General features: G+C 41.5%; 2 protein-coding genes across 4 annotated transcripts in view; one reads left to right on the forward strand and one right to left on the reverse strand.

Moving 5' to 3' along the window:
• The first annotated feature begins 10 nt into the window (after nt 1–10).
• Nucleotides 11–6521, forward strand: LOC143343383 (protein amnionless). Its single transcript, XM_076768235.1, has 6 exons — nt 11–425; nt 1281–1585; nt 1943–2066; nt 2171–2405; nt 3535–3688; nt 6170–6521. The coding sequence occupies exons 1-6, from the start codon at nt 153–155 to the stop codon at nt 6513–6515; spliced, it is 1437 nt and encodes a 478-aa protein (XP_076624350.1). The 5' UTR covers nt 11–152; the 3' UTR covers nt 6516–6521.
• A 1103-nt stretch (nt 6522–7624) lies between these two features.
• Creba (Cyclic-AMP response element binding protein A) overlaps nt 7625–18006 on the reverse strand; it is a 31419-nt gene continuing 21037 nt past the window's right edge. For 2 of the 3 annotated variants that reach the window (XM_076768654.1, XM_076768653.1), the window contains exons 3-7: nt 14277–14613; nt 13430–13761; nt 13017–13292; nt 12794–12937; nt 7625–12002 (exon numbers count right to left, since the gene is read on the reverse strand). In XM_076768654.1, coding sequence (XP_076624769.1) covers nt 11817–12002; nt 12794–12937; nt 13017–13292; nt 13430–13761; nt 14277–14613 — 1275 coding nt within the window. In that variant the 3' untranslated portion in view covers nt 7625–11816. Of the gene's footprint in view, nt 12003–12793; nt 12938–13016; nt 13293–13429; nt 13762–14276; nt 14614–16341; nt 16585–18006 lie in introns of those variants that run through there. The other variant, XM_076768655.1, reaches the window with a different exon arrangement.

The following is an 18006-nucleotide window of genomic DNA, read 5'->3' on the forward strand; positions in this document are numbered from 1 at the left end:
TTACGTTCGATCGTTTCCGTGAAATTGCGTGTCGAAACACTCGAGAAAAATAAAAATGTCCTAAAATTCGTGGTAATTCGAATTTCAAACTTTAAAAGAGTAATTTGGTACTTAGGATGGACAATTATTAACTTATTAACAACTTTTGGAGCATGAAGGGTAGTATTCGGTTCGAAATTTTGACATTTTTCGCGTTAGTGACGAGACTGACTTTTGGAGTAGAAAAGTTTTGGCTCCCGGACTTGCAATGGCAAACTCCGAGAAATTGGATGGATAATAAGGTACCGGAAATTGATAGTCACGTGGTGTTTCCGTTGGAGACTAGACACGTCGTGGGTATGCCGGAATCTAGGGATTTTAGACTAACTGGGATCGATCTTGCTAGGTTTGGATCTTTGATATTGCCAAGAGACGGAAAATTGGAGGTATGTATTAACAATAGTAAAAAAAAAATGAAAATTTCAGCAATTTTCATACATGATATTCCTTTTACACTGCGAATTGTTTCAAAGCTTGTGACACTTTTTGCCAGAGAATATTTATAAAAGTAAAGGCAGATAATGGAAGTATGCAACGCGCATGGACATTTTAAAAATGCAAAAAAACTATATTACGCTTGAGCTGCGCGCTTTGAACTACAAAGATGACGTAACAAACGTTAGAATCTATTTGTATCGTAGTATATTTCGCGTTATTCAATTTAAAAAGTAGAATAGACATACAGAAGAATGAAAAATTATTAAAAAGTTTAACGCGATAGTATCGTTGTCTTATTCGGTATTGTAATTCTACAATCGAAGTATTAAATTATCCCGGAATCGCACTGACAACGTCCAGTTTCTAATTTCTCACACGACAAATGCGAAAAATATGGACGCGTCACAGGGATTTTCGCAACACGCGACAAATTACATGGAAGATTGGAGTAGAATTTACTTGTTTGATATTACAGTCACTCTGTGAAAATGCAATCGAGAGAGGAGGTATAAATCTGAACATATGATCTTGACGGGAAATTTATCGAGTAACCCTGTAAAACGATAAATATACAATTCAGCCATTTTTCCATGTTTCGATTAAAATTTTTTGCTTTTAAAAATAATTCCAGTGTCCTTCAGTCATTTTAAAAATTGTCAGCGTTGAACCAACGTCTGTATGTGTCCTCAGTAAAATGGTACCAAAGTAGAAATTTTTTTTTACTCCAAAAATTACTTTTCCTAATGTGGAAAGTTTTTAACTTTTCTGTGGAGACTCTCGAATCATCTGGTTTGTAACGACAGCTAAGGGACTCTGGAAAATCGCCGACAAGAGTCAGTCGATGGCTGAGGGAGGGTCACCTTTTCTGGGCGGATCCGGAAAATTGGAACGGAACCTCGAAAGCTGCTCCCCATCTCGAGCAAGTTCCCTGTCGTCAGGACGACATCGTACTACCGGACAAAAATCGAGCCTTCAGCGCTCTTCTGCCTATGAGGGAGATTCAAGTGAGATCGATCAGAACATCTGACAGAAAGACACCCTATGTGGCATGGCAGTGGGACGATTTCGCGAACAGACGAGAGTTCGACAAAGGAATATTCACTGTCAAGTAGGAGCATTGCAAATATTCTGTCCACGATTAAATATACACTCCATATTGAATTCTTGCAATGTGTCCTGATAACCGTAGTGAAAATCAACGTTAATCGACTCCTCGTTTAAAAATAAGTCGAAAATGTAGAATAAATTTTTTCCATACGAGGCTTAGTTCTCGGGAAAATTGAATCTGAATATTATGCAACAGTTGAATCGAGTTAAATTGGCTGTTCAAGGTCACTTGATATTTAATTTATAAGAGTTTGTGTAATACGTTTCAAGATTTTATATATTCCTCGAAAGTACTTCAATTGTACATAAAAATGTTACTAATATTTAATGATAATAATTTCAATTAAACTCTATGCAGATATGCGGATTATAGTTGCGAAAAGTGCCGCTGTCAGGACGATCCGAATAACGATTACATGGAGGAAATTTGCGCGATTCAGAGGCCAAAATGTGGATACACTCCTTGTGAATATCCCTTGAAAGTAAGTTCACTGAATAAAAGAGTTTTAAAATGGGGGATAAACGTATATTAATTCCTGCAAAAAGGAATGCAGTATCTCAATAGGCAATTTCTCAAATACTTCAGGTGGAAGGTCACTGTTGTCGATACTGTGGTGGCCGGTTGTCTTTGTCAAAGACAGCATATTTGTCAGTGGTTCGAGAAGCGGTGATCAGCGCTTTGGAGGGATACACAGAAAGAATCGCGTGGCATGTCAGGCGTACTTGGAACGGGGCGGCTGAGATTCTGATAAAGGAAAAGGGCGAATATTCCGGACTCGATATCCTGAAAATGGCGAAGAACATCAAGGAGAATTTGCTAGGTAAAATTCCTCGTTTATGCGAGCCTCCTTTGCATAAAAATTGCCAATACTGTGGTCCCTCTTCGAAGGAATGCCTAGAAAATATTTACTATTACGAGTGACGTAGTTTCGTTATTTTTGGATCACCCTTACGTTACAACATCATTCATATGTGCACGCGAATATTTTACAGATTGATTCTATAGCCAAAAATGAGTAAAAAATATTCTATAAATAAATATCGTAAACATCATAGTTTCTGAGTTATTAACGGGTTTAAAGAGCGCGATTTGCAGTCGGCGCACGTGCACGAAAGTGCGCTCTGAATAATTCAAACATCATCTTTAAACTTCTGTAACCCAGAAACCATAGCATGTACGACCCATAATCATATAACATTTTTGACTTGTTTTTGCGTGTAGATTCAATTTCTAAAATATTGGCATAGGTTTATGAATCATTTTTGAATAAAACCTTTGTGCTAAATGATAAACGATAGATTTGTTTGAAAAAATAATCACAGTTCGCTGGTGTATTTAGTTTTGTCTATCTTCAACGAAATAGCTATTATTTAGCGCGTAAAATTCGATGACAAAGGGAATTTTGTACCTCTGCAAAACGAATAAAACTTTTGGAAACATTTTTATGGATTCGACGAACCACGACGCACTTTTCCAATAAGCAAGAGGCTAATGACGGAAGTTATTGTGCTTTCCAGGAAACGGAGAATAATAAACCGTGTTGACCCCGACAACAAAGACTCTGAATCAGAAAAAACGTTCTCTTTATAGAAAAGCTCCGAACGGCACAGCAAGCTTTAGATTCGACTGCGTTATTACTTTCTCTGTAGAAAAAAAAATGCAATAATAGACGCAGGAAGAAAAGGATCGAGAGTAAATTGACGTTTAACAATTAAACTAATCGATACCAGACTCTGGTTTTTGAAATTTTCTTAAATTTTAAGGAACGATATAAATCAGATGTGGTACTGTATTCCTTAAAAGTGGGTGGAACACGCAAAAAGTGAGAGAGAGACAAAGTAGAGCCGCCAACTTAGATCGAAACGTTGACTCGATCAAAACGTTAAGACAAAGAATATTTATAATTTCAAGTAACGATGGTAATTTATAACATTTCGTTTTTTAAACAGGTATGAATATAGATGTACTGAGCACGGAAGTATCGGGTGCAGCTTTGCAAGATCATCAACTACCCGCCACGTTGGTACCATTGTTTGGGACACCGTTCGTCATCCTGTTCATCCTTTTCCTCGCTTTACTGTACTTTGGCTACTCTTCCAGATAGTAAGTTCAATTATCTTTTTATTTAACTTTTCTAATTCAAATATTCTTCTCAAGCAAGACGCGTACAGTAATACCCGCTTTCAAGTGATACTCTCTATTTCGGATTCAAGTAACGGAACAAAATAATAAAGAAAAATGAAAACAGTATAGTAACTTTTGTTTTTAAGTCACTAATGGGGGACAATTAGTTCGCTTGAAACCGGGGTAGGTAGTGGTTTCTATCGAAGTCAATAAAAATCGTTACCTACCCCGCTTTCAAGTGAATTCACTGTCAATTGACTCCAAAACGTATATCTATGGATCTGTTTAATTCTAATTTACTTTTGTCACGAAAACTGCGTACCAGTCGTATTGTAAAAGTTTAAGGCGTCACGTGTCACGTGCCCCACCCTGTATATTTCGTTCGTTCTAACATCAGCGCGATGGAAGTTAATTTCGCAGACTTCCGGCGTGCAACATAAGGGTTGGAGGAGCTCACGAGGAGCAACCACTTGCAAACTGCGCCTCGTGTTTCATATTCCGTGTAATTACTTTTTTCTCATTGCGTTCTCTTCGCCTGGTCTCTATTTCCGTTTCCACCCGTTGCATCGACATCCACGTGTCGGTCGAATACAAGGATCCGAGAGGACGCGGCTTATGAAAAACTTCATCGCGACTTTTCCGGAACATTTCACCCATAATTTTTTCGATTTGACTTGTTTTCTATACGAAGGTCACGTTATCGTATTAACTTTTTGTCGAACTTATCGATTGGACTTTTTTCTACTGGACATTCGTGCGTGGTTGGGTCGTGTTTGCCCTTAATCTTTCGCCAGCTACGCTTTTTTCAAGACTCTCTTCTCCCCTTTCAATTTTCTGCAAATGATTTTTGCAGTTACTAAATATTGCTTCTTTAAAAAATCGGTAAATTACGTTTTCAAGAAAAATGTAGTTGCACTTTACAACTTGAAAGGAACTTTCGAGTAGCATAGCACTTATTAAACGGTGCAAAATGTTTTCTAACTTCGTTGGAAATAAAGTTTTGTTGTGTTCCAGTTACTAGATACTATTCGTTAACAGTTTGGGCGTCAAAATGGTGTCGGCGTATCGAAGAAGTTCGTGTTAACTTTCGTGAAATCGAATAATGAAATGGTACGCGTCGAGTGGGGGCGTATTTCGCAGAGAAAGGGCAGGGGTTGTCTCGAATTCCACGAGGCGTGTGTATTGGTATTTACGCACAGTAAACCGAATTTCTATTGCATCCTTGTTGGGGGTTCACCGGTGAATTGGAAACCGTCGACGTACCAGAGGTTTCCTTTTCGTACATTTGCCATTTTTAATGCAAATGCACATGAAAACCAAAGTGAATTAAATACACAAAAAATACAATGTCCATAGATAATATCAAATTGAATCCTTCGTTACCATTTAAGTTTCTAAAATAATTATACTTTGGCATATCATGTACTTCAGACACCCTTATCCATTTCTGGCTACAAATAATATTTTCAGTAATGAATTTTTTTCTCGAAAGTGGTTAGGAATTCGGGGGTATGCCTATTAACCAAAAATGATTGTAATTGACACCTGCAACTAAAAATAATTTTTTTAGAATGATTTAAAATTTTTTTATTTCGCCGAAAAATTTCACTTGCTCGAATTTTTTTCTCGAAAGTGGTTAGGAATTCGGGGGTATGCCTATTAACCAAAAATGATTGTAATTGACACCTACAACTAAAAATAATTTTTTTAGAATGATTTAAAATTTTTTTTTCGCCAGAAAATTTCTCCACTTATCCTGTCGATTTTTTCGAATAACCGAAAGCCGGATAATCAGAACTGTACTGTATAACGAAAATAGCGTGTGAGGGGTGCAGAAAATATTTCAGTTTGCCAAACACCAGTGGCAACGGCCTGGCATTCAGCGAACTCGGCCCCGTTTACAATTTATCGTTTTAAACTTGGCAATTTCTTCGTCGACGCGTTCCTCTGCAACCCTTTCGCTGGCTCGTAACGTTTAATTAGCTCGACCTGGCCAATCAAGTCGAACGGTTTATTTCTCGCGGCAATTGGGAGTGAAATTGGCGACGCGATTTTTGTCGAAAGATATTTTGCGATAAAATTTGAATTTACGTCGTAAATATATTAACATTTCAAATCGTTCTAAAAAAATTATTTTCGGGTGTGGGGGTCAATTACAATCACTTTTGGTGAATAGACATATCCCCGAAATCCTACGCATTTTCGAGAAAAAAATTCAGTACGACCGGAACTTTAAACGTTAATAACTTTTTAACGAAGCCTCCATCAACAAATTGGTATTCTTTATTTTCGTCTTATTTTGGCCTCTAGAATCCTTCATTAAAATTTTTCCCAGGGATGGCCGAACACCCTGTATAGCGATCTTAAACATCTGGTTGTCACTACGAGTCTCTAAATATAAATATTAAATTATCAATATTCGGTTCTAAAAAATTTTTCACGCAAATTTTAATTTTCCAGCATTCTTTCGAGCTGCACAGAGATTTTCACGTCGGTTCGCGATGGAATGCGTATGGACAAGCCAGAAGGCAGCAAACCGTTTAGTTTCGCTCGTTTCGAGAATATTTCCGAGGGCAACGTTCAAATTGCTGACGTGGCCGGCAGCAGCGAACAAAAGCTTGGGAAGGACGATACCGTGACCAAGGAACCTTCCGGCGGAAGATTCGAGAACCCTCTGTACAGATCGAAAAAAAGACGCAAAGATGAGGAGGAAACTTTGGACATGGAGGCGCCGTTGAGTTTGGCCACCCTTAAGGACAGGGTGGAAGATAGCATGGAGGAAATAGAAATGGACATCGATCAATAAAATGTCACAAATCTCATCACAAATATTTCTATTTTTCCCACTCATGTTTTTTTTTATGAATGGTGGACCTCTAAAAACGACACAACAATTTTGGCTTCTCTTCGTACGAGATTTTAGATTAACTTTTTTTTGTTAAATAGCGGTATTGTCTTGTTTCTATCTCTAATTATCTGTTCTTCTACCCAAGCTATGTCTTTTTACGCGAAATTCCTCGACGATTCACACTTTAATTACTCGGGGAACCCATTAAATGGTTACCATGGGCTCTCATTTCCCAGTCATCGTTTGAACTTTAAGAGCAATTTATTTCAGAGCCAACATTGCCACAGTCCATCGAGTCGTCTCATAAATAATGTAAATTTGAAAGAGTGTCGCTAGAAGACGTACAGAATGTCTTAAATATTCACAACATATTAAAATAAAAAATCTATTAAACTCCAATTAAATGTCTTTCTTGACTGATAATGACAAATATTACCTCATAGTCAACATAAAAATTTCCATCACGCTATACTGCTATAGTTTAGTGTCGTAAGTAACGTAACGTGTAGTGACGTAAGTTGTTGTTTAGTTTACTTCACAATGCATGACCCTGAATACTTCGAGAACTTCCTGCCATAAAAAAGGTTATTGGTAAATAATAATTGGTTTATTTAGATATGGTACGTAATCTTGTAAGAGGATTCAAAACATATTATTTAATTATACTCCAGTAACCTCGGACTAAACGCACTTTCTACGAAACCACCTGTTTCCATTAAAGAACACCTCATAAATCTTCTTAACGGATTATGCACCGTACTGAAATAAGTCAATTTATAAAATAATTAATTTATAAAATAAATAAATGAGAGGAAATAAATTTTTTGTTCTTTTATCAAATGTGCAAGGACCAAAAAAGAAAAGCACAACTACTGCCAGCTTTAGCGTAAGAATAGCAGCTGTGTCTCATCGTTTCTCCGCTGGCGGCGCTACTAGTAGGGGAATAACCCGTTTCTGGTTGATATTTCAGTTTTTCTTAGATACGTATGCTTTCGTAACGTTTCTAATAATGTAAAATTATTTCGAGGCACGGAGCTGCGAAGGATAGTGAAAAGAATTAGAATACGTCAAAGTCACGTGTGTTTATTCCTCGTCGTACAAACGTTTGAAGTCGAAGCGCATGCGTCGCCGACCACGTGGCTTCAGCACGTTGCCCAATGGCGTAGGACACCTTCGCGTACAGACAATAGGACGAACCGTCGCGCAACTACAAACACGTATACCGATGCACATAAAAGTCTCCGCGGGAACAATTATACATGCAATACATATGCAGTGAACGAGTCACGAATGATCATTTTTCGCGATAATGAATAATCAACCACAACGAAACAACACACGGTTCCGTGTACGCACACGCACGCATCCAACTTTCTCTCATCGTGTCGAGCGTGTATGTGTATGTGGTACGTTTCTCCAGTGTATACATATATTATCTGTTTATATAGAAACATCTTATGTATATATAGTGTATATATATAACCATTTATATAAAGCTTTATTTATAGAATATATTAAACTCTCTCTGTTCTCGGTAAACTTGCGTAAATTGGCATTTTGTACACAAACACGATTCCTTTTCGCGGTCAGGCATACGCGAACGATTCTTATCTAACGACGAAGGTACGAGGCTTCTTCGTACAAATGTTTGTTGCGCGGAAAGTAGTTTGGACGAAGTCGACTTAAAACGGATTTCTGGGATTAGCGTATATTTAAAATTATACCGGTCAAATCCTCTGTGACCTTAACCAGCGGTGAATTTAGAAAAGTTCAAAGCGTGGAAGGGCTAATACAAATTGCGAAAATCGTAGCTACCACACAGAGGTGACATAAATTTTTTGAAATGAAATCATATAATTTTTAATGCGCCAATGGATGCAGATTTTAATTTCTCACGAAAAAGTGTTAAGCTATTCGCGACGAAAAGTCATTACTTTAGAAGATATTTTAATCCGAGTACTGTAAAGCGCCAACCAGGTTCGGAGCACTCTACGATATTGAGATTGAAATATCTTCTAAACTAATGACTTTTCGAAGTGAATAGCTTAACAGTTTTTTGTAGGAAATTAAAATCTGCATCCATTGACGCATCAAAAATAAAAATTTTATAATAAAAGTGATTCTGACATCACCAATGGTCCCCGAGGAAACAGCTCGTAACAGTTCACTCTTTGCAACTAAAACGTTTATTCCTATTTGAGAATGAACGATGGCTTATCTTTCATTCGTTATTTAAAATTTCCTCTGGCGCATGTGCGTGGAAGAAAATATCCCCTTCAAAGCGGAGCCCAGCCAAGCACTCGAGTAGCTCCGCTTTAAGCGCGTATTGCACACGTTCTTCGAACGAGTATTAATGTAAACGACCGTGTGTGCTCGGTAGAAGCAGAAGTAATCGTAGGACGCACGAGCGAGCATTTTTTGCGCGTCTTCTTGACATCAATTTTTGCACCATCCATTCATTTCTTTTGAATTCCTTTAAACCGCCGTATCTCGAGAACGAACGATCGTATCGGTTTGAAACAAGAACCATCTTCGTCCATTTGCATCCCTCTACGCTTTCGTTGCGGTTAGATAAATGTCTAAAACATGTATTATTTTTCGAGTCGATCGATCGTCGACGAGAATTAGTCAACGCTCTTCGTCCAAACTGTTTCACACTTCAACTCGCAAACCGTTTCAAGTTCCAGATTAGCTAGTGCTAGTTCGCACCTTTATTGACCCTGTGCACGGCGTTCGCCGATAAACTCGATAACTCGATTGAACTACGCGCGGAAATTCAATTGCAAACGCTTCCAGCCGCCGCGGGATCGTCCATCAATTCCGGGAGGAAAGTTTTCCGCGCGTCACGTGACCGACTCGTGACGCCATCGTGCGAGAAAAAATACCATTCGCGCCTCTGGTCCCTGCGATTTTCGCAAAATTTTACCGTTTCTGTACGACTTCAACGCGCACCGTATCGATCACGTGACAATATAAATTAGTACAGACTCTCCCGATCTATTATCCTCACGAATAAAATGTCGCTACACTCTTTGACTTTTTTTAAAAAAATTAAATGTCAATGTGGGCTCTCGAGGTCCCCTCAACCTGCAAGCTTTAATTCATTTTCAAATTCCACTGGTCCTTTTAAAATATAGATTTTATAAAATAAGGTTCGAGAGTTATTTGTAAAAATTATTAAACCTGAATTGCTCTCAGGTTGTTGTAGAATATTTTTTACTACAAAGCTTCGCTACATTTTTATCTCGATCGACACGAGCGCGTTAAAATTCACAGTTATGTTTCTCCGGCGTATCGGTTCGAAACATTTTGCGTTCGTTAAAACGCTTCTTATCGTAAAATACGACCCAACAGTAAAATTCACGCGGTGAAGACACTTTCAACGATTTCAACTATCTAATGGCAGCATTGGCGTTGCTGTCAATATATACGTCGATGCTTTTAACTCTAATTGTGACGGTAATCGATGATATTTGTACCTACGAGCCACGAGAAGGTAAGAAGACGATCGTTCGTTCGCTGGGGCCGACAAACTCCAGCATAGAACAGATCGCGGCCATATTGGCGGCACAAAAGAGCAGAGAACGATTCTTTGTCCAAAAATCAGTCGAAAATGGCCAATGAATTTTGAATACTGTTGCATCGTGCGTGCGATGCAAGCGCCTCAGTGACTGTCGCGCGTACTAGCACGACTTGCCGCACGCAACAGTATTTAAACTCGTTTTTAGCGAAAACGAAGGCTCGTTCGAAAAAATTTCATTAAGCATTTTCGACATATTTTGCGACGAAGAGTCACGCTTCGCCCTTTATTATACCATCGTAATCCTACAAACTCTTATTCCTACGTTCTGTGGCGCGTTCTTTTATTTAAGAAAAAAAAAAAAAAGGAAGAAGTTCGAAGTAGTCGTCATTGCACATTGTCGTTAAAAATCTTGAACGAACTGTCCCTCCGATGCGCATTTGTTTTCAAAATACAATATACAAATTTGTGTTTAAAGTGAATTATGCCTAAACTAACGAGTAAATTACTACATACGATATTTCTCTCATGTGAAAATAGACACGTACGATTTTCAAATTCATTCTATATAAAATGATGATGCGACTCTTCGTTTCGAAGTTCGTGCGTCACATTTTACGTTTACACGTCGTTACACGCTATCATGGACATCCACGCAACTACACTGACTTTTGGACGAAATATCGGCTCGGAAAATGCACGATAACACCGTTAAATACTTTAATTAGTTAATATGAACTTTCTCGCGCTTATCACTAATTCCTTACTAATTTTAATCGAAATCAAACGTCACGTTTCTTCGTGCGTCGCAGATTAATCTATTCCGCTTATCGAACTTCGTGTGTAAATTATTTTCGCGAATATTCACGTGTGTTTTGGCTGCAGCTGCTTCGATCAATTGGTCTTGGATCAACCAATAATATCAAATCCAAACAGATACGATAGAAATTCCGATCGCGACTAAAATCCACCGAGCTTTCCCCCACACCGGTGGGCGTGTCGTGAACGTGGGAGTGGCTACGCAGTGGTGGGGGGGAAGTGGCCTTGATTCCGACCCAATTGCAGATCGGGGGAGGGTCTTGTACTTTTAAGAAGCAATTTTGCAGTTTTCTAAATTCACGGCAAGCTGCGCGCCGCAACGAAATGTGTCAAAAAAATAAAAGAGAAAAGAATCTAACATTCCCCTAGTCGCCGCTTGAAGGAAGATACGTCAAAACCAGCGAATGAAGGCACTCCCGGCTAAATTCCATCGAATTACTTCGATGTCGTTGCAGCGGAACGGGGAAGACGACACGGCCCAACGAATCCGCGTCTAATCTTAGGTAAAATTGGTCGTTAAACAGCGGTCTTGCTCAAAAATACTTACTCGATCCGCCTCTACGCAAGGAAGACTTCACAGGAATGTAAAGGAATTGCACGAGTTCCCTGGAATCAGGCTACCCTTCTAACTTTCGTTTCTGACTTAGAGAAAAAGAAAAAAAAAAATTGAACGAGGCTCGACGAAGGATCGACGACTTACTTTCGAGCACCTGCCAGACGGATTGCACTGAGGGAAACGAGAAAGGACTGTTCAACGATCGGGCAACACTGTTAACAGACTCTGTCGGGGAACCGTTTCCTGGTCTTCGCGTCGATCGCGAAACTGGCGAACCCCCAGAACGACCAGGCGTCTTTCCCGTAGTCTTAGATTGCGAAGTCTTCGATTCGTACGAAAACATTCGATCGCACGGAATTAAGATCTAGGAGTTCTGCAGTTGCAGCATCGTTTGCAAGTGTTGTAGCTCCTTCAATAGCTCGCGATTCCGATCCTCCAGGACGGTCAGTCTGTCCCTGTACGAGGAGTTCTCATTCGTCAGGAGGGTGACCCGTCTCTCCAACCCGTCCATGTACTCCTTTTTCTTTCGCCGCGACTCTTGCGCGGATATCTGAAACGCGAGTCAAGGTATGACCTGCGTGGTCTTCGTTTCTCCAAGCATGTGCTCGCATCCGATAACGCTTAGAAGCCAAACACAGGGTACGCTTGCATGCTGGAACGGTGTTGCGGATTAGGATAGGCAGGCGTTCCAATTCGATTTCACTTGGGAGTACAATACGAGGATACTCCTGTATGTTGAGCTAGGTATGGACTAGGCATAGGCTAGTCATCCATTCATATGGGAAGTAAATGTTAGGTCTGAGCTAGTCTAGACAAGCATACACATTCAATTGCACTGGGGATCCAAAGTAATGAGGATATCCCTACAAGATGAGATGGAGTTAGGTCCAAATCTTTCAAATTGAGATGGTGATAGATATGGGCTAGTCTAGACAGGCATATATCCAATTGTACTTAGCATCCAAAGATACCTCTACATATTAAGGTGTAGCTAACAGATACATTCATACTCGATAACACTTGACGTCCACATGGAAGATATATCACACACGGTTTAGGTCTTGGCAAGCCTAAACAAACGTTCACATCCACTTACACTTGGGATCCTAAATGAGGATACCTCTAGGCTAAACAGACATTCACTTGAAATGCACTTACTTCTAGTCAACACTATACACATATTCACATTTAGTTACACCGGATGCCTACAGGGAGGCCATGTTAGAATGCAATTGGATCAAGCGACAAATCAATTGGTTAGGTTATAGAGCTTATAAAGGCATGCTACTACAAAACAAAAAGACTGACAATCGCCAGAAACATTAAACACCCTGGACTCACCTTGTTCTTGATTTTCCTGCGGACCTTCTTCAACGACTTCTCCTCCTGCTTAGTTAGCGGCAGTTTCGTGGGCACGGGATACCCCTCGGCAATCAGAGTCCTCTTCTCCTCCTCGGTCAGCGTGAGAACTCCGGTCGATCCCTTCTGTAAAATCGATTTCGCGTAATGTTACGCTAGAAGCTATGCGGGGCTACGTGTCGTCTTCTATCCGCGATGTACTCACCGGTTGGCAGGAAATCAAGGGCGTGTGGATCGGCTGTCTGGTGGTGTGCGTGCCGTTCGTCACGTACAGCCTGGGCGTCAGCAGGCCTCTGAGATTCTGTGCGTGCGTGGAGCTCTGGGAATCTCGACGTTCTGGCGAACAGGAAGCGGAAGCAGTGCCCTCGCTGTCGGAGCTCGCGCTGCTGGGTGGCGTTGGCGGTAAACCTTGCCTCGATGTACGCGAATTCGTCTCCTTCCCGACGCAGGCCACTCTGTTATACTCCTCCACCTCCATACTCTTCGAACAGGGAAATTTCAACGGGGTTCAATACAACGACAAAGAATTTCCAATGGCTGGAGTTTGGATGCTATCATCACTGAGAGGTGTCTGAGTTTTGATCAAGAGGAAATGAAACAGAGCCCGACGAAAGCTACCTGATAATATTCCTCGTCATCCTCCTCGCTGTCGCTGGTCTGCGACAGGTGATTCTTAGAGAAATGAAGGCTCTGAGGGAACACCATGGTTATCGTGTTCTTGTCGTCGACTATCGTCGTTTGACAGGATTCCGAGGGACTACTGGGCGCGCTGAGCGGTTCGCCTTTGATCTCGGCGCATTCCATATCTTCAGGTACTAGGTCGTTGGTTCTCTTTAGGATAATGGTTGAGGTAGACGACGGCGATAGGGACGACGACGGCGACGACGACAATCCACCGCGTCCTGAGGCGGTATTCATCGAAATTGCCGGGAAACACTCCTCTTCCATGTCTGCAATCAAAGATACCCGTTTCGTTCACCGAGTGTCCTCCATCATGGGCCCCCGTGCATGTTCGTCGTTTTCAATTTCTGAGTCTAGAAACCGGTTCCAGATATTACGTAAATCCAGTCTATGGGGTTCTGATAGAATTCTTAGTGTAACCTTAACGTTTAACATTCGAGTATCGTCTTTTTGCACACTTAGGGTCTTTAAATATTTTTTGTTATTTCTGTACTACATATTCATTTCAAATGACCTTGCATTTGTTTTGCATTTGCATCGCAAATCCGAGTATAAAGTATAGCGTGGACAGAAAGGTGTCGTCTTCGGTATTTAATGGATCGACAACGTCCGCGCGTCACGTAAATCAGACGTTACTAGCAGGAGTAATATCGCTATTTATTGTATAAAATTAGAAGAATTATCGTGCCCCCTCGTATCCTGTAATACTATATTCCTCCATTACGTGAGCTGTCACAGATCTCCGAATAAAAGCTATCCACCATCAGTAATATATTTCTCTTACCGTCGATTCTACTGCGAATATCCAACGATTTATGGTGATCCATGTTGTTGGAGTTAATGGAGGAACTGTTATTAGAAAGGGATGCGCCAACCGTGTCGGCGGACGACCCAGAATTAGGCGTGTGAGGGTTGGCGCCGGGTGTCGCGGGACTCGGTGGAGGGCTGGACGTCAAAAGACTGTAGCTGTGTTCCGATTTTATCGGTCGAGGTCCTCCGAGTGCTGCGTCCGTCATCAGACGATCCCTCAACACCACACCCAGCGAGGATTTGTCTCGCACAGAGAGTACGTTGCCCCATTCTTCCTCCTTGGTCCCCATTAAAACATCTTGGCCGAGTGCCTGTGAACAAAAATGTCCTCTTATTAGTCCTTGAGTTAGAAGTCCCCAAATCAGCCTCCGTGGCGACAAGTCCCTCCATTCCAAGGAATTGTAAATACCAGTTCCGGTTTAAGGGGACACGTAGTACCGTGAGCAAAGGGAATGTGGACACTGTCGAGTAACCGTACGGGTCACGTCCCTTGGGAAGTTGTCCTAGACTCTCTAAGAAGGACCCCAGAGTACTCTTTTATAACTGAATGAAGAGGAGACTAGTTGTTGCGAGTTCGAAAAACCCTGGCAGCGGTACACCGGGGAGCAGAACACGTTCCTGACCTTAGATCCGAGAAGTTCATAGACCCCAGGGCCTGGGCACTCCTGTACGACCATATTGCGTTGATCCCATTGGTATCAAGCTTTAGCCTGTGGCGACAGAGCCCAAGAGTGGCGTGAAATGAGTCTTTGTGACCTATTTGACGAAGATAGCTTTGGACATCAGCGTTTGAGATGCTAGTCCTGAATATAGACCCAGGAGGAAAGGTTCTCACATGCAATGGTAGTTGGAGTTAAGGTGCTATCCTTCCTCGATGACATGGAGTAGGAATTCTAGGACCAAATCCCTTAGTATGGAGTGATCAGGAGGGAGTTATTAACCCACTAAATAAGGACTAAAGGACTACTTATTCCAAAAGCAATAACCCCCTAACACTGGTGGAGCCAGAGGTAGAGCGTCTACGTGTCCCACAAATGCTCCCAAGTCTCGTTTCTCAATTTTCCAGCAGCTCAGAGTCTCTGTTCACGGTTGCAACGCCATGACCAAGTCAGAATCGTCTTCTTTCGTCGTTAGTTTTTTCTCGCCAGCTCGTGGCCCAGAAATGCGCCAAAGAAGCATCAATTCTCGATCGAGCAGCATACCTTCGAGCCATTAGAAAGGTTTCATCTCGTCCAGGCTAGCGCGTAGTTGCCAGGCACCGACTGGCCGCCGGACGAGCGGTGCAAATCAATGGACGGGGGAGCAACGTTCGAGGCTGTCAATGGCTGCCAGTTGTCTCGAGCGAAGGTGTCAAGGACCCCGCGTCTAAAATTGTACGCGCGCGCGCGCGCGGGGGGTATTCCCGGAGTGGTCACAGCGCATTGCGTCGACGAAGGAGAAGGGCGCCCCGGCTCGTCGAGCGGTCAAGTTGAAGGTCGAACAGCGGTGGAAGTGTGGCCAGAGCCTTTTCGACGGCTCTCTTACCCTTGTTCCGCAGGGCCAACGATCCTCGACCCTTCCAAAGGAATCACCTTTGCAATGCGGAACTGCGAGCCAAGGTCAAGGCGAGAGAGTCGACAGAGTCGACGCGTCTGGACCTTCTCTCGTTGCTCTTTTTAACGCTGAGCCTACTGCCTAGATACTTGCAACCGAAACCACCACCACCATTGTTCGTGTTCCTCCGATTCAAGTGACTGGGCAGGTGTTTATTTGACTAGCGAGTTTTAGTTTGAACAAGTTTAGTTCCTGAGGTACTCATTTAACAAAGAGAACGTTAGTACTGATCTTCGCCGATTTTAATCAAAGTCAATTATTTGCAATAAACTTGTGAAGGTTCATTAAAATCGACAAAAATCACTACTGACACGCCCCTTGTAAGTGCAAGAGGAGAGTACATCACTGGGTGGTACTACAAATTGCACGAGACTAAGAGTACACTCGAAAGACGTCGAGAAAATCTAATAGTCTTCCAACGTATTCGATTCCAACTGTTTCCGTACCTTTGTAATTTCCATCGTGTCTTCTGCGCGTCACGGGTCGTTTGCCTAACGGTTACCCCAGTGATTTTCCAGAAACGGAACAATTATTTTGCCTTAGACAATTAGCAACCAACAACCTGCGACTGCTAGCGTCGAGTCGCCTTTGTCTCCGCGTTCGTCCCGTGACAATCCCCGAGAACGGATTCCGCGAAAGGAAACACTTTTTCTCCCCATTTGGACGGCATGAAAGGCCTGAGACAACCGGTCGCGTCGCCAGTTGGAAACTGACGCGTTGCAACGGTCGGATTCGCGAGATCTGTTGCGCTTCAGCAATGCGGAACTCGGACCCCCAAGGTCGCGACACGACTCTTCCTTTTCTTCGTCACCTATCTGCCTCTGACTTCCCCCTCCCCCTGCCCCCCTCCTTCTTCTTCGTTCGCCCCTCTGGTCATCCCGTTATGCTTCGGTCGCAGCATCGCTACTTATCTCGCGCCTTCCACGCTTCCGCCGGAAACGTACCGAATAACGGTTCATTTTCTTCACCGTCCCTGACGAGATAAGGACGTTCTGACCGACAGACGAATGCCTTTTTTCCTCTCCATTCAAGTTCTGTTCGCCGTCGAGCTACTGCAAAGCGCATTTTTGTACTTTAAGGAAAGTACAATGGCGTAGTCTCATAGAAAGTAACTGAAATGGCCACCATTGATCCTCTAAATGTTTAAAATTTTCTGAAGTTCCATCAAAGTTGTGCTAATTACAACGAATATCGATTAATAATTCCCCAGAAACGTTTCGATTTATTTTTCTATTGTCTCTGTTTAGTGAGCATCGTAATATACGAGACCCACTTTAGTATCGAATTGAGAACACAAAAACAATGGAGATTTATATGGACATATGACCTATTTGACCTGATTCCCAAGTTATAGCCATTTTTGTACCGCAGTAATGTGTATACTTTTATAGAAAGTACTAAAAATGGCTACTTTCGACACCGATGCAGGCCTGCAGTCGTAGCGTCATAGAAATTAGGCCATATGCTAGACAATGGAGCCTTCACGACCTATCCATTTCCATTAACATGAAGGTCAAATGTCGCAACGTAAAACTTATTTCTGACTCACCGCATAACAGACTATGCAGACTCGAAATACTTCCTTTGAACTAAAAATAAAACGATACTACGCTTCCGCGACTCCCTGTAAATTGTTAAACTTTTTGAATGTTTTGATATCTTCGTTATTAACAAAAATGATCACCGAATAATAGCTGTTTAAATTTTATATTTGAAATTCCACTGTTGGATAATAGGACAGTTGTTCAAATATTTAAATTTCTTACCAAATTATGTTCGCACATACACGGGTAACTTAGCATACAGAATTAGCATAATTCTGCGGCGTAAGGCACTACAGTTATATCGTTCCCCATCCACGAGAAAAGACTGTTGTAATTACTTAATTATTATAATTTATACATCTGCAGACTATGTTCCGACTTTTCCCATATTTTTACGAAAATATGCAACTTGTTTCTTCAGATTCAGAATGTATAATTTAAAGTAATCAAAGATAGAATTCTAACCTTAGAGGGACGTTTTAATTTACAAATATATACATCTAAGCTTGTCTAAAATTCAGTAAAACTGTCTTTTGTTATGGGAACACTATATGTACTTCTTATTAT

This window comes from Colletes latitarsis, chromosome 7 (assembly GCF_051014445.1).
Source record: "Colletes latitarsis isolate SP2378_abdomen chromosome 7, iyColLati1, whole genome shotgun sequence".
NCBI lineage: Eukaryota > Metazoa > Arthropoda > Insecta > Hymenoptera > Colletidae > Colletes > Colletes latitarsis.

What these genes read in the sequence shown, in the direction of transcription:
- LOC143343383 (XM_076768235.1), top strand. Translation starts at nt 153, where the DNA reads ATGAAGGGTAGTATTCGGTTCGAAATTTTGACATTTTTCGCGTTAGTG. An exon ending in CAAGAGACGGAAAATTGGAG is followed by an intron (nt 426 to 1,280) that starts GTATGTATTAAC and finishes TTGTAACGACAG; the next exon opens with CTAAGGGACTCTGGAAAATC. An exon ending in TTTGGCTACTCTTCCAGATA is followed by an intron (nt 3,689 to 6,169) that starts GTAAGTTCAATT and finishes TTAATTTTCCAG; the next exon opens with CATTCTTTCGAGCTGCACAG.